General features: G+C 44.8%; 1 protein-coding gene across 1 annotated transcript in view; it reads right to left on the reverse strand.

Annotated features, from left to right (window-relative positions):
* The window catches only part of LOC120943847 (PTTG1 interacting protein), a 43,064-nt gene extending 18,358 nt beyond the window's left edge, over positions 1-24,706 (reverse strand). Inside the window, exons 1-3 of the mRNA XM_040357418.1 lie at positions 24,558-24,706; positions 13,164-13,216; positions 1,868-1,976 (exon numbers count right to left, since the gene is read on the reverse strand). Of these exons, the coding sequence (XP_040213352.1) occupies positions 1,868-1,976; positions 13,164-13,216; positions 24,558-24,627 (232 nt within the window). The 5' untranslated portion in view covers positions 24,628-24,706. The remainder of the gene's footprint in view (positions 1-1,867; positions 1,977-13,163; positions 13,217-24,557) is intronic.
* Between the last annotated feature and the right edge of the window lie 1,981 nt (positions 24,707-26,687).

A 26,687-nucleotide genomic window follows, 5' to 3' on the forward strand; every position in this document is an offset into this window, starting at 1 on the left:
CAGCCTCTGTCCCCCTCCTGTGCCATGTCCCCAGCCTCTGTCCCCCTCCTGTGCCATGTCCCCAGCCTCTGTCCCCCTCCTGTGCCATGTCCCCAGCCTCTGTCCCCCTCCTGTGCCATGTCCCCAGCCTCTGTCCCCCTCCTGTGCCATGTCCCCAGCCTCCGTCCCCCTCCTGTGCCATGTCCCCACCCTCCGTCCCCCTCCTGTGCCATGTCCCCACCCTCCGTCCCCCTCCTGTGCCATGTCTATAACAAGTACTCGTACCAGTTGTCCAACAATGATATTTACTGCTTTTTATAAAGAAATACAATTGATTTTATGCAGTATTGAGTTTAGCCTTTTGGCCCGGCCCTCCAAAATATTTTTATTTTCTCATGTGGCCCCATCGAAAAAATTGCCCACCCCTGCTCTAGACTGTCCCCACAATCTCCACACTATGGGGTATTGTTTGTAGAATTTTATCGATTTTGGAATAGGGCTGCAACATAACAAAATGTGGAAAAATGTATAACTAGATATAGCAAGTTCGGGGTGAGAGCATAGTGTGTACGAGTTACTTCTGTTCATACAATTTCTACCTAGGTTATGTAAACCACCAAGTCCTGTTTGCCACTTCTATTATGTAGGCATGAACTTTTTTCTATACTAGCCTCAACTTAGCCAGTTGCAAGATCATTGTGCCAATGACAGTGTGGCTTTGTAGAATACCTTTCCCCCCTCCTTTTCATGCTTTCAAGAAAAGAAAGGGCTGGATTTTGAATTCCAGTGTCACATTTTCACCGCAATACATAATGCTACAAGTTCATTAAAATGAAGCCAACATTGTAATTCTGGTCCAAGTACAGCAATCTACATTTTAATTCCACAGAATGCAGCAGGAAAGCTGGGCCTCACAACGCTTAAACCAAGTCATATGAGAGCACATGACAGAAGTTAGCCAAAGGGCTCAAATAACTTTTCTAAGAAAAAAAAAAAGATACATTTATTCATTTTGTGCAACTCGAGGCTACAAAAACCAACTAAAAAGGAATGATTAAAAATAGAACATCCAAAGCTACGTTAAAGGAGAAAAGTGCGCAAGACATGGTTATGACAATTTAAAGCTAAACTCCAGGCAAAACAGATAAACGTTTCATTTAAACCTACCAAAAGATGAGCATTTCCATTCTGTCAGAAAATTACCTGACAGTACAGCAAGGTGAGTGATCTTGCTTTTCTAAACCAAGGCCTACAAATTGCTCACAAATTGTTAAGCCAGGAGGTGGATCAAGCCTGGCTTTTTTGTTAAGACAATGCCACAGGTTATTATTGCGCACCAATACAACTTTAGGTATAGTGCGGCCCAGCTGCTAGCTCAAACAACCGATGACATAGGATGAGGAAGCGGGCACCTGGAGGACATCTTTCTTTGCCCGTGCCTTTGTCACCCAATGAGGGAGAGAAACTGGGAGGGGTATATTGCCTCCCTGAAAATAACCTCCAATATTGGTCTCCTACATGTGTGGATTCTGATGCATTATGTAAAAGTATAGGTTTTTACATTTTTAGAATGGGGTTCCTTGAGAGAGTGTCCATAATTTTAAAGGGTGCCTTGACAAACAGTTTGAGAAACACTATTCTAGACTATAGTTCAAGTAAATGTGAACCAGGTGTGTATAGGCACTCAATTGAAAAACACCATTTGCAACAAAGACAGTCAGTACAGTCCAGTCAGTCCAGTCAGTCCAGTCAGTCCAGTCAGTCAATCAGAAGAGGGTCAAAACTAGATCCAGTTTTAGGGCCGATGAGGTGCTCGTGAAGATATCTAAAATGGTATTCAATATGGAATCTTTGCAAAAAAACCTACTGAAAATAAATATTTACTCACCCCAGCATATTCCCCAGCGGGCGTCACTCAGTTTACACAGCGATGAGGGAGGAAGGATGTTTCTTACAGGATAATCTTGACATTTTCTATTCGTGTTACACCACAGACACTGAAAGGGAAGGCAGAAATTAAATAAATTTGATTTAAATAAAAAGGCGCCCATCCAAAAACAAAGTGGCATGAACACCACGATAAAACATTTGCAAAATTGAACATGTGTTTTAATCAAACAGCCAATTACTTTTTAATCTCTCAGGTCACGAGACTAAAGCTAGCCATACACTGGGGGAATGTCTGCCGGTTCTTAATAAACCGAATGTAACCCAAGCTGTGGCTATCCACACCCTCCCGGCATTCTTGAGGCTGCATTCACACCTGAGCGAATAGTTTAAGGAATATAGGGCACAGTTTTTGTACAGGCGTTTTGAGGTCCAAGGGTCACCAATGTAAAAAGCAGTAAAACTCCTGTAATCTGCCTAAAAAGAAGCCAATGTACTTTACACCCGAGCGTTCTGTCGCATGAAGCTAAAAACAGGGGCTTTTGCTTGTTGGGCGTTTTGGAACTTGATGAGCGTTTTATGAACTGAAAACGCTCAGGTGTGAATGCGGTCTCAATCGGAAAATCAAAGAATTAGAATGGGAGGAAAAAAAATAATTAAAATTCCAAAGGATATATTTTTGCAGTTACATTAGTCTAGCTTGGGGTGCTGCCCTGCTGCATACTAAACGCAGGAAGTCCATCATTCAGTGAGGGCTTCAACAGCATACCTTGCATTTTTCTCAATGAAAGGCATTCTCTGGATTGGACAAGGTGGAGAGATGAAATGCTGGCTTGATCTCCACCCTCAGCCAGGCATGGAACATGCATACTTAACACTGGTCCAAGTGGGACCAATGCAACTATGCAATAAAACATCTATACCTAGAATTTAGCACCATCACAGATTGAGCTAACACACACACACACACACACACACACACACACACACACACACACAGTTTATTGCAAGTCTTTGTATTTGCATTTTAACATTAAAATAAGCAACTTAAAAAAGTTATTGCATTAAACTAAGGAGATATACAAGAGCGTTAGGAGGGCCCTGCTTTTAAGAGTTTACAATCTAATGATTTTGATATTTAAGGACACTACAGAACACCAACCTGTTATAAAGACAAGGAGATATGCTATAGCATAACAGCCTTCATGCACTAGGATAACCATGCTACTCCTGCATAGATTACACCGTCACAGACACAAAGGGGTCGATTTACTAAAGGCAAATAGTCTGTGCATTGCAAGTGTAGTTGCTCTACATCTGAGGGTCCTTTCACACTTGTACGATTTGACATACAAATTTGCAGTCCCAAGTAGTAACCTACGATTTCCAATGACTACCATTCATATTAGTATGCACCCAGCATTAGAGCAGGAGAGTCAACATCGGAAGAACAGAGGGGGACGACAGCAGAAAAGACTTCCGCCCAATATCAGAACTCCCAGCTCACCCTTGTTACTTTCGACCCATGGGCGTCCGCTCCATAGGGCAAGGGAGGGCGCTTGCCCCCCCCCCCCCCAGAAACCACTGCCATGATCCGCAGGGAGAAAAACAGCGGGCAGGAAGCAAGGCCGCAGGACGGCGAATCCAATTAATTAGAGATGCTCTCTCTTTTAGCTCCAGCTGACAGAGAGGGGGAGGGGGCGATATAGAGTACAGCCAGCCCGCGGCTCGCCTCTCCCTGTCACAGCGCCGCTGCCGAGTTCTCTGGTAAATGGAGCAGCGGCGCTGTGACATTTGCCACAGCAGAGGGCCAATCAGAAGATTCTGGGGACTGAGGGCAGCATGGGAAATGTAGTCCCTTAAGAGTGGTGGCCCCAGCGTGTCCACAGACACCATGCTAAAGCCCCCAACATGCAAGCACTCTGCTGGGGGGGGAGGGGGTTACAAGAGGAAAATAAATACTGTGCTCATGCTGGGGGGAAGCCAGCGAGCCACGGTGTACCCGCACCAGAGAGCCATGCTGTATCCACACCAACCAGAGAGGGAGTCATGCTGTACCCGCACCACCAGAGAGCCCAGCTGTACCCACACTACCAGATAGGGAGCCCCGCTGTACTCCCACGACCAGAGAGGGAGAAAGACCGAGCCGCTGCCAGGGTACAGGCACGCTACACTACACTACCGACTAGTCAACCCAGAGTGAGCGAACATCCAGCCAGAGGGATCACTGTTGCGATTTCACCAGGTCTGGTAAGAGGGCCTGTTGGCCATTATCCATTACTGTTCCTAGGGACTGAGTCATTAGGAAGTGTCTAACCCGATATCCTCCCATCTATGCTGGGGGCAATTATTGCAGAAACATTACACCAAATGCTGGGAGTTTTTAGTGCGGAAACTGACACCAGTGCCGAGGGTCATTATTATGTACATTGGTACAGATGCTGAAGTTTTTATTCTAGAAATCTGCACCGATGTGGGGGGTTATTGTTGTTGCTACTGACACCAATGCTGGCAATTTTTATTGCGGAAACTGACAGCAAAGCTGGAGATTGTTATTACAGAAACTGGCAGTGATCCTGGGGGTTGTTATTTCCTTGGGGGGGGCCCTCCATTTTTTATGATATTGTTATTCAAAGTTGCTAGTTGCTTGATAGTTGCATCAGGTTTCTCAAACCTTTCCATGCCCCCCCCCCCCCCCTGAAAAAAGTTCAGCGGACGCCCATGTTTCGACCAGCGTTAGACAGGGTGGCCTGGGAATACCTGATAACTTGGAAGTTTCTGGGATTAGGCCCAAAAAGGTTTCACTGAATTGCATCTTTATATACACAACCGACTGCCTGTGTAAAGGTTAATGGTTTATTAAGCGATACACTCTTAAAAACGTGTCAGGGATGCCAATTGTCACCAATTATATTTTCGATTTTAGAACCCTTTCGACTGTACGGATGAATCCAAACATACATGGTGTAAAAAGGAACATAAAATTATCTGCATATGCCAACAAGGGGTTTCTTTTATGTTCAACTACCAAGGATTACTCTTCCAAATTTGCTTAGTTCAACACAGGAATTTAAAGTTAAATAGAAATACATCTGAAAAACTGAATATTTTGCGGCCTATATATGCGAGGCAGAAACCTTGAAACCATTTCCCTTTACTTGGCAATCATCCATGTTAAAATATTTAGGAATTTTACATCTTCTCACCAACTTATTTCAACATAATTATGTCACCTTGCTTAATCGTATTACCAGATCTACATCAACATGTGCGTAGGGAGGGCCCCATCTCAGGTGGCCATCGATTAGCCGCCCCCGCCCCTTGTAGCCCACCACACCTGCCCACAGGGATGGATCTCCCACAATCTCACTCCCTAGAAGGTAAATCAGAATGTAATGACCAAAAAGGAGAATACCGTGGCAACTCACCCCTTTTATATATCCAAAAGATGTCCTCATAGGCCACCTCTACTGGACCGGCTGCGATAAAAGTTTATTACGATTTTGAGGGGAGAGGAGAAGGGAGGTGGATGGGAGGGGCGGTGGAGCCGCAGACAGTGGGCATGCCAATGGATTGGATGCCCCTAGTCGTCCTGTGCACCTTTTGGAACGTACGCTGTATCGCAACCAGAAAGTGCAGGTGCCTACTGCGTTCCGGGTGTGGTGGGCTAACAGGGGCGGGGCCGGCTAATCGATGGCCACCTGAGATGGGGTCCTCCCTGCACACATATATAAACAGAGGACACACAGGAGAGAGCCATCACCACCTAAGCTCTGAGGAAGGGGGTACGCCCCAGAAACGCGCAAGCCATCTATATGTCTGGTTTCACTGGCAGGTGCCAGCTGTCTGAAAAGCGCTCATTTCAGCTCTCATTGTGAGTAAGACCATTGTTTTTATTCTGTTTTTAATAAAATATTAGTGGTAATGCACTAGGTCGGTGCGCCCTCACTTTTTTTCTTTTTCTCTAGCTGGTGGATACCGATCTGGCGGTTGCATCTTGGATACCTCGATTAACGAGAGCTGGCATCTACAACATCTTCATTGGCATTATGAGATTTCTTCCCACAGTAATGAACAAATATTCATAACCACTGTCCATGTCAAGAACACCTAGAAATAGCCATACAATCAAAAAAAGGTAACTGGCATGTCGCTCTACAGAAGAAAAAAAGAAAACACACACACACACACACGGAAATATTCACTAATGTAGATAACCAGCCAACATTATTCCAGCAATCACTGTGTACAGTTCCATTATCACAATCACAGCATGACCTAGCTACGTCATGGAAAGGACTACTAATATGGGGGAATTAGACGTACACATTACAACACAGGGTGGGGTTGAACTGACCATCCAGAAAGATTACTCACTAAAGATCTGCAATAACAGAATACCAGATAAAGTAGCACAATGCGATCTGATCTATATTTAATTGTAAAAGAATGCCAAGCGGCAGATCGGAGAACAAAAAGTGGGTAGCTAGGATGGAGCCAGAAAACTGTTGCGCAGTTGCAGCAGTCTGCATTCACTATATCGGATCTCCCACAGTACACAGAACAGGGAAAAGCTATTAGTAAAGAAAAAAAAAAAAAAAAAAGAAATAAAGTGCTCAGTCCAGCCAAGCACTGGTTAAAGCTTATTAGGAGAAGATCCTTCCTCTTAAAACAGTTGATGCGCATCACCTGACCCGCTGTCTGGACAGTGCTGCCTGGCTCTGTGCTGATCACATGCACCCTCTCAAAGATGGATTGGGACAGTGTAAAAATAAATAAAAATAAGGCCTCATTTCCACTGGCGTTTTTACAGCCACGTTTCTGAGCGTCATTTACAGCTTAAAAACGCCTGTCCATGTTATTCTATGGCTTCATTCCCACATAGGCGTTTTTGAGCTGCAAGTGGCATAGACGTTTTTGAGCTGTAAAAAAAACGCGGGACCAGGGCGTTCTGAAGCTCCAGAGTAGAGCTGTAAACGCCAGACGTTAAAAAACTCAAAAACACTCAAAAACGCATTTTTAAAGCTGCACAAAAAAAATTTTTTTTTTTTTTTACAAAACAAACATGGTTAGGCGTTTTTAAGCTGTAAAAAAGGCTAACAGTGGCTGTAAAAACGCCAGTGGAAATGAAGCCTAAAAATGGGAGGATTAGAGAAGACAAGATATATCCCCTTAGGCTTCACAGTGAGTATAACAAGCATGCCTTACTGCATATAGACCGATTTTACTGTTGTGGGTTTATTAACATTTAAAAAGTATAACTAAAAAGGCAAAAAACGTTGTTTTGATAGAGTGGAGAGGGATTATTACACCTGTTGGGGTGAATCTCCTACTTGTCCCGTTTACCATCTTCATAAAACACACACACACAAAACTTGGGTTATAAACCATCCCTTATTCCAACCAAAAAAATAAGTTATTTGCCTAAAGTTCTACTTTTGTCAAAAACCAGGTACCCACTCCCACAGCCCCCCCCTTAAATGTGGCAAAACAAGCAAAGCTTACCCGTTCTTGTTGGAGCTCAGCGTTAAATCTGCCAATTCTCCAGACCAGTAACAGAATGGTTTTGCCAGTTCACATCATAGACATGCAATCTGGATGCGTTCCAGTCATAAGAGGGCCCATGAGAGCTGCAGGGCTGAATATGTGCAAATCCAGGAAGTGAACAGGCAGCAGATTCAGGTAAAATGGTTGCAGCCAGACTCAGTCGAGGGAGATTTCTGCAGCATTTTTTGGCAAGTACAGAATCATAGTATATATAAAATATGCAAAGTGGTTGGAGGGAAGCTTCAGAATGGCAAAGATGTTTTTATTACAATTATGTGAGCAGGCTGCACTTCCTCTTTAAATCACATCAGTTTCAAGGTTACTGTAAAAAGGCGTAAAGCTGGCCATACAGTTTTTTTTCACCCAGCCAGGAAAAACCCCTCAATCCACACACAGGTAGATTAAAGGATCACTAAAGGATTTTTTTTTTTAAGCTAAATAGCTTCCTTTACCTTACTGCAGTCCTGGTTTCATGTCCTCATTGTTGGTTTTTGCTTTGAAGTAGCTGTAATTCTGCTGTGATCTCCACACTTCCTGCTTGTCTGGCTCCTTATGAAAAATCTCATGGCAGCTTTTCACTGTGGTCTAAGCTGTGTGTCTAAAACTCCTCAGAACCAGATTCATTTTAAAAACAAAACCCTGCCCTGGATTTGTTTGTTTTTGTTCTGTGGGTCTCTAGTTCACAGAAACATGAAACCAGTTTAAAAACTAAAGTGAAACTGCAGGTTCATTATATGATTGAATTTTATCTATTTTTAATAGTTTTTAAAAGGAATCAGTTAAATGTCTCTATACTCTGTAAACAGTCATTTCAGCAAAAAAAAAAAAATTTTTTTTCCTTTAGTGACCCTTTAAGTACTCCAGCCACTATGACAGCAGCACCCACCACTGTGAGAATAAACTGACCAGCGGCTGATCGATGAAAAAAATAAAATGATAATCTCAAAAAAAGCCTAGTTTGCGCACGCTAAATGTTGATCATTGTATGGGCAGTTTAAAAAAACTCATTGTGCACTGTTAAATTCTACCAAAATGTTTTGCATGTTAGAGTAGAGAGGGGTTCGAACCCTTGTAAGGCTTTTATTGCTGCCTGTGTTCCCCCTTAGACCCTGTTCACACTTGTGCTACTCCAAAGACGCACGATTTTGCAGCAGCAGCAAATTGGACAAGACAGTCATACGACTGTGGATCCGACTTTACCCCACGACTTGAAGTACGACTTCAATCCCAATAAATAGGGGGAATGCTAGGCCTGGGCATACCGGGCCCTTGGGTCTGGTATGGTTTTTAAGGGGAACCCAACTAACCCCCCCTCTATACCAGACTTTTATCCGAGCACCAGACTGGCCGGTCAGGAAAGGGGGGTGAGTACAAGCAAGCGCCCCACCCCTCTCCTGAGCCATACCAGGCTGCATGCCCTCAACATGAGGGGCGGGTGCTTTGGGCATTACAGTGGGAAAGAGCATTGTGTCAACATCGGAAGAAAGGAAGACAGAGAAGACAGGGCCAACGCTAGTAAAAGAGCTGGCAGAAGATAGAGGAGCCCGGCAGAAGGCACCGGAGAGTGGTAAAAGAACCGGAGAGCACGGGGAAGACGCCGAAGAAGTCGGAAGAGACCCCTGAAGTCAGAAGACCCCCGGAGCTGCCTAATAAAATTACTTTAAAAACCTGTCTAGTGTGTTTTTTTTTTTATATAGACACTTTTTCCCCCCAGGTGAATGAATAGGGGTTTCAGTTCATGGGCGCAAGACAATAACTGGATTTTCCAGTTACAGAAATTACGCTTACAATGCAAACTAGTATTGTCACAAGGGTACAGATAAATATCTGTAAGGCAAGAGGAACAAGTGCAATCCCATAGCTGTAGTTTCCGTAGACAAATATTAAAGTGAAAGTAAAAAAAAAAAAAAACAATCAAGCTTAAAGTGTTACTAAACCCACGGCCCCGCATTCGCTATATCGGTTCAACAGTACACTGAAATGCAATTTTTTCGCGTAAATATGAACGGCTAAATACCTTCTAATCAGCAGTATATAGCAGTCTCGTGATTTTTCAGCATTTGGTTAAAGCTTGGAGTTATTCTCCCGTCTAGTTCATGAGGCTGCATTGCCCCAAACCCTCTTGTGTGGACAGTGCTGATCACATGCACCCTGCCCAAAAACAAAAAAAAAACAGAAATTTTGGCTTACTGACAAGTACAGGTACGCCCGACTTAACGACCAGGTTGTTAAGTCAGCAGTACCTGTACTTTTCAGTAAGCCAACATCAATTTTTTTTTGGGGGAGGGTGCATGTGATTAGCACAGAGCCAATCAGCACTGTCCACACAGAGGGTTTGGGGCAATGCAGCCTCATGAGATCGTCGGGAAACAAATTGTTGTTAAAATGGAGTCACAAGTAATTAATATTTTAAGCATTTTTAACTACTGTACTTTTGAAAATACACACAATTCCAACTCAATATTGTTTTGTACTTGTGCAAATTAAAACAATTGAAAACTCTGTACTGCAGGGTTTGACAAATTCGCTTGGAATTTAGGAGCCAGCTAAAAAAGTTAGGAGCCAGAAAACGCGCCCCGTCGAGCTTGCGCGCAGAAGCGAACATATACGCGAGTAGCGCTCCGCATATGTAAATGGTATTCAAACCACACGTGAGGTATCGCCACGATCGTTAGAGCGAGAGCAATAATTCTAGCTCTAGACCTTCTCTGTAAATCAAAACATGCAACCTGTAGAATTTTTTTTAAGCGTCGCCTATGGAGATTTTGAAGGGTAAAAGTTTGTCGGTATTCCACGAGCGGACGCAATTTTGAAGCATGACATGTTGGGTATCAATTTACTCGGCGCAACATTATCTTTTACAATAAAAAAAAAAAAAAAAAAAAAAAAAAAAAAAAAAAAATTGTGATAACTTTACTGGTCTTATTTTTTAATTTAAAAAAGTGTATTTCCCCCCCCCCCCAAAAAAAGTGCGCTTGTAAGACCGCTGCGCAAATACGGCGTAACAGAAAGTATTATAACGATCATTGTATTCTCTAGGGTGTTAGAATAAAAAAAAAAAAAAAATGTATGTATGTATATTTTTTTATTATGTTTGGGGGTTCTACTTAGAGGGAAGGAGATGGCAGTGAAAATAGTGAACGATTACACATTAGAACAGTTGTTTAACTTGTGATGCCAACGGCCACCACCAGATGGCGCCAGCTCACAGAAGGAAGAGCTTGGGACTTCACAAGGCCGCGGCCTCAATTACCGGCCATCGCGGGCCCGCCGCTTTAGCGTGGCGGGGGGAGCACTGAGACACAGGATCCTGTGCCTCCCTCACCTCCCACGCAGCGCAATCGCGGCGGCCGGTAATTGAGGCCGCAGCCTCAATTACAGGCCGCCAGGTCACAATTTGTCGCAATTGCAACCTGGCGCCCAATTTTGTCGACCCCTGCTGTACTGTACAATACAATGATGTATAGTGCATCTTTCAGGTGGGGAGAGCTGGTCGCAAGTTAGAGTTGCTGTTGGCAAGTCGTTAAACGAGGCGTATCCATGTACAGTATAGGATGCACTCAATATTTGATCAGGGTTTCTTTTGCATAAATTAATGCATATTATGCTTGTAATTAATTTAAATAAAAATATGAGTCACTTTAATTGAATTCCTGAAATTAACTTTTGATATTTACATTTTTCGAGATGCACCTGTATGTTAAAAGCATAGCTAACCATGTAAATACATTACAGCTTACCAGTTCTCACATGGTGGCTGCGTTGGCTCTTTCAGCTTCTCCACCTTAATTATTCTGTGACTAACACTTCCTTCCTATCCTATGGTGGCTAAGCTTACTCCACTATTTATGGAAGGAGCCATGGTTGTCACACTAGGCTGCTCATAAAATGCATTAAATTATCAGAAATAGGTCTTGCTGTGGTGCAACTTGACACAGTCAGACATGTAGGAGACAGCAAGATTCACACGATTGTGTTGCAGATGGTTTAATGCCTGGTACACAATGAGATTATGGGATGAATGGTCGTCTTTTTTGTATGCCAATCTCAGATCGAACCCAAAGAGAGTTTACCAAGGTCACAAAAATTCTTGTACCATAGAATAAAGTACAAAAAGCACCATTTGGCCCAAAATGTTTGGAATGGGATGTTTGTGCCCAACTAGACCAAATGCTGTCTACTGTATGTAGCTGAGGCTACATGCAGTCTATACAGCTCTCCCAGCACACCTGGCTCAAGCAAACTAGCTAATGTGAAAGTTAAGCTGGCTTCACACTGATGCGGGTTTCCCTGGATCCAATTGGCATGTCAGGTGACCGACTCAACGGAGCCAGTTCACGCAGCTTCGGCTGTTGCACTGGAGTCCTGTGCGTCTCCTGGTCAATTTCAGGTCAAACTCAGCCAGAAATTGGACAAAACAGGGACGCACTGAACCCCCCTACTGTGTGCCGCTCAGTACAGCAGTGTGATCCCAGCCTTAAAGGCATTGTAAAGGAAAACATTTGTTTTGCTGAAATGACTGTTTACAGGGTATAGAGACATAATAGTTAACAAATTCCTTTTAAAAATGATTAAAAATCAATCATATAATGTACCTGCAGTTTCTAGTTTCGTTTTTGCATGTTGTTTCCTGCTTCTGTGATGTACAGAGCCACAGAGTCAATACAGGGCAGTGATGGTTTGGAAAACTAAACCGATTGGTGCCGAGGGGTTTTATACACACAGTAATCACAACTCCTTGATTAGTGACCACAGAGAAAGCTCCCAGTACTGTGGTTATCAGGAAACAGACAACCAGGAAGTGTGGAGATCAGAGAAGAATTATAGCAACTTGAGAGCAAAAATGAACAATGAGGACATGAAAACAGCATTAAGGTAAAGGAAGCTATTAAGATGAAAAAAAAAATCCTTTACAAACCCTTAAAGCATAACCAAACTCTTCCATCCTTTACAGCCAAGGGTGGCGTCATCTCCCATTTAGATCGGTCATGGTGCTGCATGTGATCAGCTACAACATCAGCCATTTTAGGGCTTAAACGTTTGGCTGAGAACTGGCAAATACGCTGGCAATGGTGAAAATCACCAAAGTCATACCTCGAATGTAATGATTTTGGCAAATATTAAAGCAATGCGTTTCATTCCGGTTTAATGAAACTGAAAACATTACTAACTGCAGGCATATTTAATTGCAGAAACGAGCATGCAAGTTACTTGCAAAAGAGACATATCTACCATCTTCTATATCTATAGTTCAGCATAGATTCTTGGCAAGGTACCATTGTGCCAGGATGAATGATTGTCTTGCATTCATGCCAAATCAAGTCATCCCCACTGGCCAAACTAGTGGCCCCAAGACCCAGCACTTGGAAAAAGACTGGAGAGACTATGCCAAGTGACCACCTAGGGATACAAACAGTCACATTACTGGAATGTAGGAGTGTATGCTGGAGGAGACTTTAAATCTACTTCATGCATAAAAATAAAATTTTATTATAAGCACCTCAGTGTAATATGTTTTCCAAACTCGTCCAACTGCCACTTTTTCCTGGACAGCGGCACAAGTGTAAACACAACAGACCTACTGCCAGGAGAAGATAAACCTACAGGGTGCAACAAGAAAAACCCTGTAGTGTATGCTGCTGACTGCATTAGGAAGGCGCAGATTTTATGACATTTGACTAAAGAGCCAACAACTCTTTAAGCAACTATCCATATGCTGTTCCAGCCAGATAGCACTGCATTGTCCTTACCTTAACATTCTTCAAACAAGTTTCACAAGTCGTGTTGGACATCAGGGAGCATGCTGAAAAAGAATGATAATCAAGTTAAAAGAAATGCTTATAGAATAGATAGCTACAACAATCAGAAAAGGTAAGAAGAAGAAGAAGAAAAAAAAAAAAAAAAAAAAAAGCCCAGCACCATCCATCCCTCTCCACAACGCATTCCTACCCACGCCCAGCACCATCCATCTTTCTCCGCAACGCATTCCTACCCACGCCCAGCACCATCCATCTTTTTCCACAACGCATCCCCACCCACGCCCAGCACTACTCATCCATCTCTCTCCACAACACATCCCCAGCATCATACCTCCACAACGCATCCCCCACCCACAACCATCCCTCTCCACAACGCATCCCCACCTACCCCTCTCCACAATGCAATCCTACCCACACCCAGCACAATCCATCCCTCTCCACAACGCATCCCTACCCACGCCCAGCACCATCCATTTTTCCATAACGCATCCCCACCCAGCACCATCCATCCCTCTCCACAACGCATCCCCACCCACCCCTCTCCACAATGCAATCCTACCCTTGCCCAGCACCATCCATCCCTCTCCACAATGCATCCCCAGCCACCCCTCTCCACAATGCAATCCTACCCTTGCCCAGCACCATCCATCCCTCTCCACAACGCATTCCTACCCACGCCCAGCACCATCCATCTTTCTCCACAACGCATTCCTACCCACGCCCAGCACCATCCATCTTTTTCCACAACGCATCCCCACCCACGCCCAGCACTACTCATCCATCTCTCTCCACAACACATCCCCAGCATCATACCTCCACAACGCATCCCCCCACCCACAACCATCCCTCTCCACAACGCATCCCCACCTACCCCTCTCCACAATGCAATCCTACCCACACCCAGCACCATCCATCCCTCTCCACAATGCATCCCCAGCCACCCCTCTCCACAACGCATCCCCACCCACCACCGTCCATCCCTCTCCACAATGCATCCCCACCCACAGCACCATCCATCCCTCTCCACAACGCATTCCCAGCACCATCCAACCCTCTCCACAATGCATCCCCACCCAAGCCCTGTACAGAGGTGTCTGGAGCAGGGGGGTACAGAGTTTGCTGTAGAGGAAAGGGTGTACAGGAGGTTGCTGTACCCCCTTCTATAAAAAGACTAAGATTGTATTTTGTTTTCTTTAATAATTATGAGGTGGCACTGATGGACACCGATAGACTGCACTGGTGGGCACTGATGAGGTGGTACTGACGGGCTGAACTGTGGGCACTAATGAGGTGACACTGATCGGCAGCACCCCATCTCTCCACCCTAAACAATAACCTCACCACCCTAGATTTTCGGAGACGATGGAAAAAATAAAACAAAAACAAACATCGGCCTAAAATATCGGCCACAAAAATCGGCAACATATATCGGCCATCGGCCGCCCCGATTTCAAAAATATCGGCATCGGCCAGAGAAAAACCCATATCGGTCCACCTCTAGCTTTTTTAGGTTTCAAATCAAACCTCAGTGCACAAATTTGAGCCAGCCACACAAGTTCTATTACTTGACACATTTTTCATGCAGCAAAAAGCAAGCTTTACTGCAGAAAAATGGATGATGATCTCAAGTACACAGGACAGAAAATGATCCTTTTTTTAGGCTTCAGACCAGTGACCCCCCCCCCTTACAAAGTGGTCTCTTACATCTGAAGAGAGCTGCCCGCGCCCGAATGTGAGCTGACCACAGTCCACCTGCCGCTGCCTGTGGTGTTGCCTGTCACTGTGTCCATGTTCTGGAGGATCGGCATTGACCCTCATACTATCCATTCTGCCACAAGCGAGTTCCCCATAGCAGCATTGTCTGCAGGAGTCCTAATAATGCAAGTACACTGTCACACATCACAAGCTGTATGAGAGCCTGAGAGGGACTTGCCCAGCCCTGATTAACCACTTCAGCCCTAAGAAGATTTGCCCCCTTAATGACCAGGCCATTTTTTTGCAATACAGCACCGCTAAATTTATACCCAAACAAAATTGATGTACCCCCCCCAATGAGAGATTACTTTTGGTGGTATTTGATCACTACGGTTTTTATTTTTTGTGCTTTTTTTTATCCCCCCCCCCAAAAAAAATAGTATACTGATTGTTTTTTGCAAAAGTTATAGCTTTTTTTTTAAATGGCATTTTTAATCAGATTTTCAGAAACATTTAATTTTAGTGATGATTTAAAATATTGAATGTGGGGGCCTTTTATTGGGCATGATTTTTTTTGGAGGGCAGCATTTCATTCCTGGGCCCAGCCAGCACAATGTCTTGGGCTGGCCCTGCCGAGTATGAAGGCCTTAGAGCTTACACCTATATAGGGGTTGTAAAGCTTTGTGTTTTCACCTTAATGCAGGGGTCGACAATATCCAGGCGCCAGGTCGCATTGGCGACAAGACATTGTGACCTGGCGTCCGCCAGTAATTGAGGCTGCAGCCTCAATTAGCGATCGCGCGTCCTGTGTCACTGTGAGGCCCCACCTCCCCCAATGCGCGACAGCCGGTAATTGAGGCCGCGGCCTTGTGAAGTCCCAAGCTCTTCGGAAGCTTCTGTGTGCTGGCGCCATCTGGTGGTGGCCGTTGCCATTACATTGGCATTGCAGCAATTATGTGTCATTTTTCACAATTTTCACTGCCAGCTCCTTCCCTCGAATTAGAACCCCCAAACATATATATTTTTTATTCTAACACCCTAGAGAATAAAATGGCGATCGTTGCAATACTCTGTCACACCGTATTTGCGCAGCGGTCTTACAAGCACACTTTTTTTGGGGGAAAAAAAAAAAACACACTTTTTGAATTAAAAAAAAAAAAAAACAGTAAAGTTATCCCAATTTTTTTTATATTGTGAAAGATAATGTTACGTCGAGTAAATTGATACCCAACATGTCACACTTCAAAGTTGCATCTGCTCGTGGAATGCTGACAAACTTTTACCCTTTAAAATCTCCATAGGAGACGTTTAAAAAAATCTACAGGTTGCATGTTTTGAGTTACAGAGGAGGTCTAGAGCTAGAATTATTGCTTTCGCTCTAACGATCGCGGCGATACCTCACGTGTGGTTTGAACACCGTTTACATATGCGGGCGCTACTCACTTATGTGTTCGCTTCTGTGCGCAAGCTCGTCGGGGCGGGCGCATTTTCTGGCTCCTAACTTTTTATTTGGCTCCTAGATTCCAAGCAAATTTGTCAAACCCTGCCTTAATGCATCCTATGCATTAAGGTGAAACACCACTTTGCACTTGCCACACAGTCCCCCATTTTACTTGCCCGAGTCTCGAATCTCCATGAGCACGATCCCACGTTGCTTTCCCCCGGCTCTTCATTGGACGATTAATGCAGCGCAGCCACTGGCTCCCCCTGCTGTCCATCAATGACGTGGCAAACCTGGGGGCCGGGTGATACACTCTGCGGCTATAGCCGCCGACTGTATCACACGGGAGCGTGCCCGCAAGCTAACCCCCTTGGGAGAGAGCTTCCAAGAGGGGGGGGGGGGGTTAGCTATTGTGGAGAGGAGCTGAGACAGCTGCTGAGGGACCCAAGACGAGGATCGGGCCACTCTGCAAAACAAACAGCACAGTGGAAGTATGGCATGTTTTTTTTTTTTTAAACAATTAAACCTTTACAGCCACTTTAACACAAGTGATCTAATATGACTTGCAGATTTGCAGCTTGACAGGTTCTCCGATTACTGTGCGCTCTAATCCTATTGATATGCATAAAGCAGAAGCTTTTACATAAAACAAAGCTCATTTAACTAAAAGGCTGAACCTTTTGATATTAGATAACTATTGTGTCACCGTTTTGTAAGCTGACAAGTTCTCCAGGTGCCTTTTATTACAGACTATACAAGTATAATTACTAGCGCAGCATAGCATGTAGGAGTTGCATACAAGTGGTAATAAACATACTTGTGACAACACTAAATTCTCATATCTGACTGATGAAACACTCAGTGTGAGGATTTATGTGGCATGTCAGAATGACATGAGACTGAAGCATTTGTATGGGAGGGACGACATGTGGCACACTTTGCTCCTGGGCCGTCTATCTCAGGTTAATGAGGTCAGCTTTACAGCTTGTAAATCAGAGTACAGAATAAACAATCCTTCGTGTTTGTTTTGCACTAAGTGTTTCCAACATAACTACTCCGCCACTGGGAATAACTGACTCCAGAGAAAAAGCAGCAAACGGGCCATTCAGAATCACGCGGTAAGAGTTATACCAACTTCCCAGCAAGATTAACCCGCTTAGCAATTCACCATTCTTGCCTGTATGTAGCTTTTACAGGAGAGCATCTCATCCTCATATGCAGCAGACAGACTTCGAGGGGCACTCAAAGATCACGATTCTCACAGTGTAACATCATACAAAAAAAAAAAAAAAAATTGGGCCAACTTTACTAGAGCATTGAATCAACACTGGAGGAAGAACAGAGGGAGAAGATAGCGGACAGAGTAGGCCTGGCAGATGATAGTGGACAGAGTAGGCCTGGCAGAGGATAGCGGACAGAGGAAAAGAACCAGCAGAGGGAGAAGACATTGCCAGGAGAGAAGAGCAGGAGAGCAGAGAAGGGATTAGAAAATGTGTACAGTATTGTAGAGAAAAGGGAGGCTTATGGTGGACTATAATGGCATCATATGTGCAACTGATAAACAGTCGATATTATAATTAAAAGTTTTTATTACAAAAATGGAAACATTCCATAACATTTACAATAAAATATCAGTTGTGACAATCATGAATCAACTTATCGTTGGCATATACTACCAACGATGTATACAAGTACCAGTAGGTTGCGCAGTGTATGTAAACTCTACATGTCTCACGGTTACTTGATGTCCGCTTCCTCAGGAGTCATACATAGGTGCATAATTTGTTGAATAATTTGTTGAAAGGCATGTACAAGGAATAGGTCACGAAATGTGGATGCTGTGTCATGTAAGTGGCCAGGAGCCCAGACCATAATTGGCAACCCACCCCGGAGGACACAAAAAGTCACAGGATGGTCCAAAACATAGGTATAACCAGGGCCGCCATCAGGAATTTTGGGGCCCCTTACACAGCTTCAGGCATGGGCCCCCTGGAGCAGAGAACTGGGGGGGGGGGGTGCTGCCGTCTGAAATTGAGCGGGGGGGATTTGACAAAAAAAAAAATATACTTTTTTTTTATAGAAAATAAAATAAAAGGGGGGTTGCCATCTGGGGCCCCTTACAGGTGTACTGTCTGTACCCCTCTGATGGCGGCTCTGGGTATAACCTTCTATAAAGAGACGTCTGTTCTATGCCAATCAATGTCACTTGGTATATTATATACAAGTAGCCCCTCTGGGTACAGGGAGGTCCAAGTTCTTCATATAAATTGTGACCAGAGGTGGATCTGATATATTCCTTTGGAAAATATTAGTGAACTGTGTGGGTGTGCACCTTTATACAGATTGAATTGGTGTGAAAAAATGGGGTTCTATGTCCTCCAGTCAAATTTTTGCTTCAATCAGGTAGCTGCCTCATATGGAGTTAAGAGTCCTCACTTCAGTCAGATGGCTGCGTCATATGCGAGGAGTCTAGATAATCACCATGATAACCTGTGTACACCGTACAGTGTTTACTTTTGACCTTTTTTGGTGAAAGTAGGGATACAATGTACCACATACTCAATCACATAGGGTGGGGGGCTGTAATCTGGGCCCCCCCTTTTAAAGGGGGCTCCCAGATTCCAATGGGGTCTGCAAGCAGGGAGCTTAACCACTGGCCAGGGTTGTCAGGAAGAGGCCCTTGTCCTCATCAACATAGGGAGGAGATGCTTTGGGGGGGCGCTTGCTCATCCCCTTGCCTAACCTGCTGGGCTGCGTGCTCAGATAAGGGTCTGGTATGGATTTGGGGGACCCCACACTGGTATGCTCTTGGAGGGGGGAACCCCATATGTTTTTTTGGTGTGGAGTTTCCCCCTAAAGGGTCATACCAGACACAAAGTGCCTGGTATTGTCGGGCTCAAAGTCGGATCCCCGTTCATGGAAGTCAGATGAAGGGCAAAGTCAGATCCACAGTGGTGTCATCTCCCATACTGTAGGATGTTAATGCACAGACACGAGCAGCAGAGCCTTGATTTTTACCATCTGAGCTACAGACAAAGCAGGCGGCCACAGCTGTAGGGAGGTACATTGGTTCATGTGCGTCTCAGAAAGTTCATAAAATTGCACGTTTCTGACATGAAGAAAAATATGCGGCTCTTTAGCAGATGTGCAGGGGTGCCATTAATGCCAAGACCCCTTTAACACTGGGGCAGCTGCGTTAGCGGTAAAGCACTGCTCATTTTAGCCAGCGGGTCGCTTTTCAACTCCGGGTAGCAACTGAAGGGGTTAAAAGCACTCGTATTGCGCCACTTCCAAAGCACTTTTCAGGCACTTTGCCTATTCATTTCAAGGTAAAGAAAAAAAAAAAAAAAAAAAAAAAGAAGAAGGGGGGGGGGGGGGGATTGCGCTAATATAGAAAGAAAACGTGTAAACCACAGAGTGACAAAAATTATTAGTGAAACAAATAGAAGCTGCGACTAACTGTGCAACATAAACAGTGTCAAATGGAAAAAATATAGTCGCGCTAAAAATGTATGTGAAGTTAAAATGTGCATATTCCAAATACAATAAAAAAAAATCAATTGAAAAAGCAGTCCTAACGGTACAAGAATAGGGGTCAGGTTTAAAAACATTTAACCATAACCACAGTCTTTAAAAAAAAAAAAAAAATTACAGTACCTACACTCACACAGCCAGGTACTATACTGTAGGGGGAGGCAGAGAGCATACACACAGGAAGAAACCCCCCCCCCCCCTTCCACTTTGACTCTGGATTCCAAGTCTTACCGAGCTCCCGTAGTGTTGATGTAGCGTTTGGCTGGGGATCGGGCGTTTGGCTGGGGATCGGGCGTGTGCTCTTATCTGACAGCCCCTCTACCAGGATGCCATGGCACCTGGTAGAGCACGCTGGTTGAAAGGCTGGGTTAGTTCACCTTTTTTTTTTTTTCCCCTCCTATAGTGGCTGTTTCCTGCTGAAGCAGCTGATATTTGGCCCATGTGTACTTGGGACTGATACAGATTATTTCTTGCTGTGCCTTGACTCAGGCATGTGGCCTTCCTGGCTTTCTTTTTTCTTGTAAATTAAGGAAGTAAAGCATTGTTATGCAGTCTCGGTATGCAAACTAATTCTGTACAGGTTTGAATAGATTGGACTTGGTTTGCATTGTTTTTGAAGGGCCGAGGTTGCCCAACCCTGCGTTAGATGGGGAAATGTTGCCTGGTAAGTTATTTAAAATGAATTAGAGTTTAAAGGGTTCCCTTTTTTTTTTTTTTATTGTGCAAGAACACCCCAATTCCCTTCATGCTCCAGCCAATTCACTGAGGGAAGTTCTGTGTGCGCGCATACATACACTTTTTAGAAGAAAAAAAAGTGTATGTACGCGCACACACAGAACTTCCCTCTGTGGGCGATGGCAGTGCCCACACAGGTGGTGTACTGGTCTGGGGGGGGGGGGGGGGGATTTGATATCCCCGCTCTTCCCCTTATTTCTGGCGGACTTCTGGGATGAAGCAGAGTGAATTGGCTGGAGCATGAAGGGAATAAAGGTGTTCTTGCAGAAGAAAAAAAAAAAAAAAAAAAAGAAGAAGGGGAACCCTTTAAACTCTAATTAATTTAAAATAACTTACCAGGCAACATTTCACTATCTAACGTAGGGTTGGGCAACCTCGACCCTTCAAAACAATGCAAACCAAGTCCAATCTATTCAAATCTGTACAGAATCATTTTGCATACCGAGACTGCATAACAATGCTTTACTTCCTTAATTTACAAGAAAAAAGAAAGCCAGGAAGGCCACATGCCTGAGTCAAGGCACAGCAAGGAACAATCTGCATCAGTCCCCAGTACATATGGGCCAAATATCAGCTGGTTCAGCAGGAAACGGCCACTAAAGAAAAGCACACACACACACACCTTATTGTACCTAGCTGTGTCTCCTGTGCTTCACTGTGGAGACAACCAAGATATGCTGCTGTCCTCAGAGGTCTTATGCGATTTCCTGACAATCAACCAGCACAACATGGGAGCAAAACTCACACCAGATAACCAACCTGAAGGTCTATAGATGACCACATGCAATGTGATCAAACTTGGGTGGTATGATCAGGTCAGCATTTCAGGTGGACCTGAATGGAAGCCCCATGTAAGTTAATGTAAACACACTTGTGCCCCTACACATTCGCTTACCCAAGTCCATCCAAGACGAGTTGGTCACAGATCCGCAACCTGACCTGTCCTGCTCATGGATCACCTGCTGCTCAGACAGACCCCATGTGGAAGGACCCCCAAGAATTGTAACACAGAACCTCCATGTGATTTACTAAACTCCAAATTAATTTCTAGCAAATTGATTAGCTACAGCAGAAGTTTGTCAATCTCTTCTGAGGACTTGAATATCTGCGCGAGCCAGAGAGATTATCGCAATACAGATCACAGGTGTCAAATACAAGGCCCGCAAGCCGAATCCGGCCCCCCAGGCCATTGCATGTGGCCCTCGCGCCTCGCCTGCAGCTGCCGGAGAGTTCCTGCAGCTGCAGGAGAGCTCCAGCCCTCCTCTGGTCCTCCTCCAGACCCTTACTTCCTGCTTTCAAGCAATGCATCCAGCTTCTTCCCAGCAGCAGCATAGGGGAAGGGGGTGCACTGTGATGTAAGGGAGGGTGGGGGACTCAACTTCTGATGGTGGGGGGGCTCTTGATATCAAATGTAAGGGGATGCACTGGACATCTAATCTTAGATACAACCGGCCCTTTTGAGGGCAATCATAATGCCAATGCGTCCCACAATGAAATTGAGTTTGACACCCGTGATGTAGATGATCATACTTAAAGGGGTAGTAAACTACAAAAAAAAGCACATTATGACAGACTAACCATAAGACATCACTTACATTAAATGCAGCTATGAAATTGCATGATTTCAAAGCCGCATGTCAGTGCAACTACAGCTGCAACTTTGAACATATCTGTAAAACTTCTTTCACAGAAGTCTATGCACGTCGCACCCGAATGCGGCAAAATTAGGAACTACTTTTTCAAAACGATGCGGCACCACAAAGTCAGCGCCGCACCGATTTAAACAGTACCATTGCTAACAATAGGGTGTGATTTGACCTGTCAAATTGCATGGCAAGTCGCTCCAATGTGAATAAGGGGTTAAATCAGTGATCTACAAACCGTGGTCCAGATGCAGCCCTTGCCTTTATCCAGCCCTTGGGCACCCACAATGGGGCACCATTCCTTCAATTCACACCAGTGATGGGGCACTATTCCTCCTAAATATAAGGGACTATTTCTGACATCAATGAGTCTAGCCCTTCCACCGACAATAAAAGAGCACTAATCTTTCCCTCGGTACCAATTGGCACTATTCCGCTAACTAATACCAAATCCCACTGACACCAATGCATTTCCTACTCTCTAGCAACAGTCTGGTCCATAGTGTGTGTAAAGGACAGTAAACTGGCCCTTTGTTTAGAAAGTTTGAAGACCCCTGGCTTAAAGCGGAGATCTACATTTTTAATAGAGGAGGGGTCAGAAACGGCGTAGATATACCCAGTATCTATGCCCGGAAGTGGGAGCAAATACCTGGATTAGACAGATCTGCGCCCCACCCGAAAGGTGCCAGGTGTGACACTGGGGGGGGGGGGGGGTGTCCAGACAGCAGAAGTTGAATTTTTGGGTGAAACTCTGCTTTAAATGAAGCCCTACAGAAGCGCACTCTCGCCACTTCCATCTTCACCCAGTCTTCCACTCTCTGGTCTTTTCAATGGCCGGCCGTGATAACCTCACTCCCATTCATGCACACAGGAGTCACAGCACAGCGCTCTGAATGAAGCTACAAAAAGTGCCGTTACTACCACTTCACACCCCTAGAACATACCTGCAGGTCCTTAGGTTGAAGTGTTATACCAAGATTAGGGTTCCACCTGCAAACATGATCCTGGTGTCCTTAAGACTGGGTTCACACTTGTCCTACAACGGTCCTACATTGGGAGCTCATGTAGCATGACGTGTGAAAATCAATGTTTCCCTATGAGAGCTGTCTGAGGCTGGGTTCACACTACTTTCATCCTACTTTGCTCTGTGTTCAATGTTTCCCTATGAGAGCGTCTTGTAGCGTCCTACACAAGTCGGTCCGACTTTGAAAATGCTCCCTGTACTACTTTTGGTCCTACATTGATCCTACTTCAGGCCCATTGAATATGATTGAAGTCGGACCAAAGTAGTATCCTGTTCATGAAAGTAGGATGGATGTAGGACCAATGTAGGATAAATGTAGGACCAATGTAGCAGAGCAAAGTAGGATGAAAGTAGTGTAGTAGTGTGAACCCAGCCTCAGCCAGTGATGCTCTTTTTACAATAGTGTATTGAGCGGCTATACAGCCACCTGATCACTTTTACGAGGAACCAAAGGGGACGCCTCTCACATTTTGAGGGTTCTCCTATCCCACTCGGGAGATTAGAACCCCTGGAGGCAGTTAGGTCAGCTGATCATAGAGAAGGATGAACGCCTTTTCCCCGATCATCCCCATGGTGTAGGAAACCAGAAGCAACGAGGATCGGGTCAGTCCTGATCTTGGTTTACTAGACATTACCGAGATCGGTGACTTGAGGACAAGAGAGACCCGGGGTCTAATAGAGCGCAGATCTCACCATAAAGAGGGACTGTCACTGTCTCAGCCAGCACAGTAAACGTACATCATCCATGAATGCGAATATTTTATTCCCCCCTGAAGATTTGCATTCCATGAGCCACTGCGCAAATATTGTGCACCATAAAAAGTGGCAACCATTTTATTCTCCAGGGACTTCGCTTTATGTAAATATATATTGGCTGGGAGATGTTATATAAATTTGTAGCAAAAAATATTTTTTTCTGGAAAAAAAGTGTCCCAGGCTGGAAATCATTAACATATATGTTTGATACATTGTTGTACTTTCAATCGGTATTGTTACATGGTTCAGTATTTCCATCAATAACAAATCGCTTGTGTGATCACTAGGGAGATCAATCACAAGTTGCTATGTGTGTGATCACCATGGGAGGAGGGGGGCCGATCAGGAACATGGAGTGTAATCAGAGGAGACCGAGTAACGGAAGTGTACAGTGTCGGGGTGACAGGAGCACTGGGCGGGGGGGGGCGGGGGGAGAAGAGATCACAAAGTAAACAGAAGAGTCTCAGAACTTGTTTTGTGCCCCCCTTTGGGATGGAAAGTGGCACAGTCCTCCGCCTCCCGTGTACACAACGATCGTCAGTCTCCTTTATACTCACCGGTGTCATCCGCGGCGGCGGCCGCAGTCAGCAGACACAGCAAGACACAAACACAGCGAACCCCGTCCATCTTCCTCCGCAATCTTCACCCTGACCAAGAGTGCATAGCACGTGACACCGCCTATCAGCCCCGCCTATTAGTGACGATGCGATTCGCTCCTCCCATTGTAACTTTTATTACCGCCCCCCTGTAATCAGAGCCCTATAGACAGAGAGGATTGGTTGTAGGGCGTGGCTGAGGGAGATAAGTGAGCGCTGCGTCCACAGATATGTCACTGGAAATGCTACTCATATATACGAGGTTGTCATATGGAGTCTCTTATAAGCCATTGACTGGTTATTTATTGTTATGTATGTATATACTGTACACGGTTTTACCAGTCAGAGCCAAGCTATGTATATATCATTTGGCTGGGTTTAAAAAAAAAATATATATATAAATATTGCTCAAAAATGAAAGGAACACTGGCCCGGATTCAGGTAGATTTGCGCTTTTTTTACGGAGGCGCAGGGCAAAGTTTTTGCCCTGCGCCCCCGCAAATTTACTGCGCTGCCCTTGATTCACGGAGCAGTAGCTCCGTAAATTGCGTGGGCGCGCCGGCAAAATGCCCGGCGTAAGCGCGCGCAATTTAAATGATCCCGTAGAGGGCGGGAATCATTTAAATTAGGCACGTTCCCGCGCCGATCGTAGAGCGCATGCTCCGTCGGGAAACTTTCCCGACGTGCATTGCGGCAAATGACGTCGCAAGGACGTCATTTGCTTCAAAGTGAACGTGAATGGCGTCCAGCGCCATTCACGAATCACTTACGCAAACTACGTAAATTTGAAATTTCGCGACGCGGGAACGACGGGTATACGTAACATTGGCTGCCCCTGCTAATAGCAGGGGCAGCCTTACGTGAAAGACGCCGTACGGAAACGACGTAAACTGCGTACGCAGGGCTCGCGTAACGTTGTGAATCGGCGTTAGTATGCAATTTGCATACTATACGCTGAGCACAACGGGAACGCCACCTAGCGGCCATCGCAAGAATGCAGCCTAAGATATGCGGGCATAAGAGCCTTATGCCACGCATATCTTAGGCTGCAGTCGGCGTAACGAGGTTCCTGAATCAGGAGCATTCGTTACGCCGGGGCAAGTAAGCAATTGCGCTGTGTAACTATGGTTACACAGGCGCAATTGCTTCTTGAATCCGGGCCACTGGAAGCACATTTTTTTCCCTTCCAGTTCAAACCACCCCTTCCACTCTGGAAAGCTATGCAATTTAGCCATTCTGGGGCAGATCCACAAAGGTATTACACCGGCGTATCTATTGATACGCCGGCGTAATTTGAAAATTCCCGCGTCGTATCTTTGTTTTGAATCCTCAAAACAAGATACGACGGCATCTCGGCTAGATCCGACAGACGTACGTCTTAGTACGCCGTCGGATCTAAGCTGCAATTTTTCGGCGGCCGCTAGGTGGCATTTCCGTCGAATTCCGCGTTGAGTATGCAAATTAGCTAGTTACGGCGATCCATGAACGTACGTCCGGCCGGCGCATTGTTTTTACGTCGTTTGCGTTTGGCTTTTCCCAGCGTATAGTTAAAGCTACTGTTATGAGGCGTACTCAATGTTAAGTATGGCCGTCGTTCCCGCCTCGCATTTTGAATTTTTTACGTTGTTTGTGTAAGTCGTTCGCGAATAGGAATTTGCGTAGAATGACGTCACCGTCGTAAGCATTGGCTTGTTCCGGTTAAATTTCGAGCATGCGCACTGGGATACCCCCAGGGACGGCGCATGCGCAGTTTAAAAAAAACGTTGTTTATGTCGGGTAGGCATGTGCAAAAGGGAAAATTTTGTTTCGTTTCGTTTTAATTCGTTATTTAATTAATTTAGTTAAGTTAGGTTCGTTACATGTGTTAAATTCGTTTTCGGAACTCGTTCGTTTTCGACCGAGTTTCGAAAAATCTGGTCGAATTCGAAAGTATTTCGACCGGATTCGACAACAAATAGTCTCTTTTCGAATATCATTTCGAAATTCGATCGGAATTCGAAAAAAAAAAAATTCGAATTCCAAATCGAAAACCCGCGGACGAAATTCGATCGGAATTAAAAAAAAAAAAAATTTTTTTTTTTTCGAATTCCA

The sequence above is a fragment of the Rana temporaria genome, chromosome 6 (assembly GCF_905171775.1).
Source record: "Rana temporaria chromosome 6, aRanTem1.1, whole genome shotgun sequence".
Classification (NCBI taxonomy): Eukaryota; Metazoa; Chordata; class Amphibia; order Anura; family Ranidae; genus Rana; species Rana temporaria.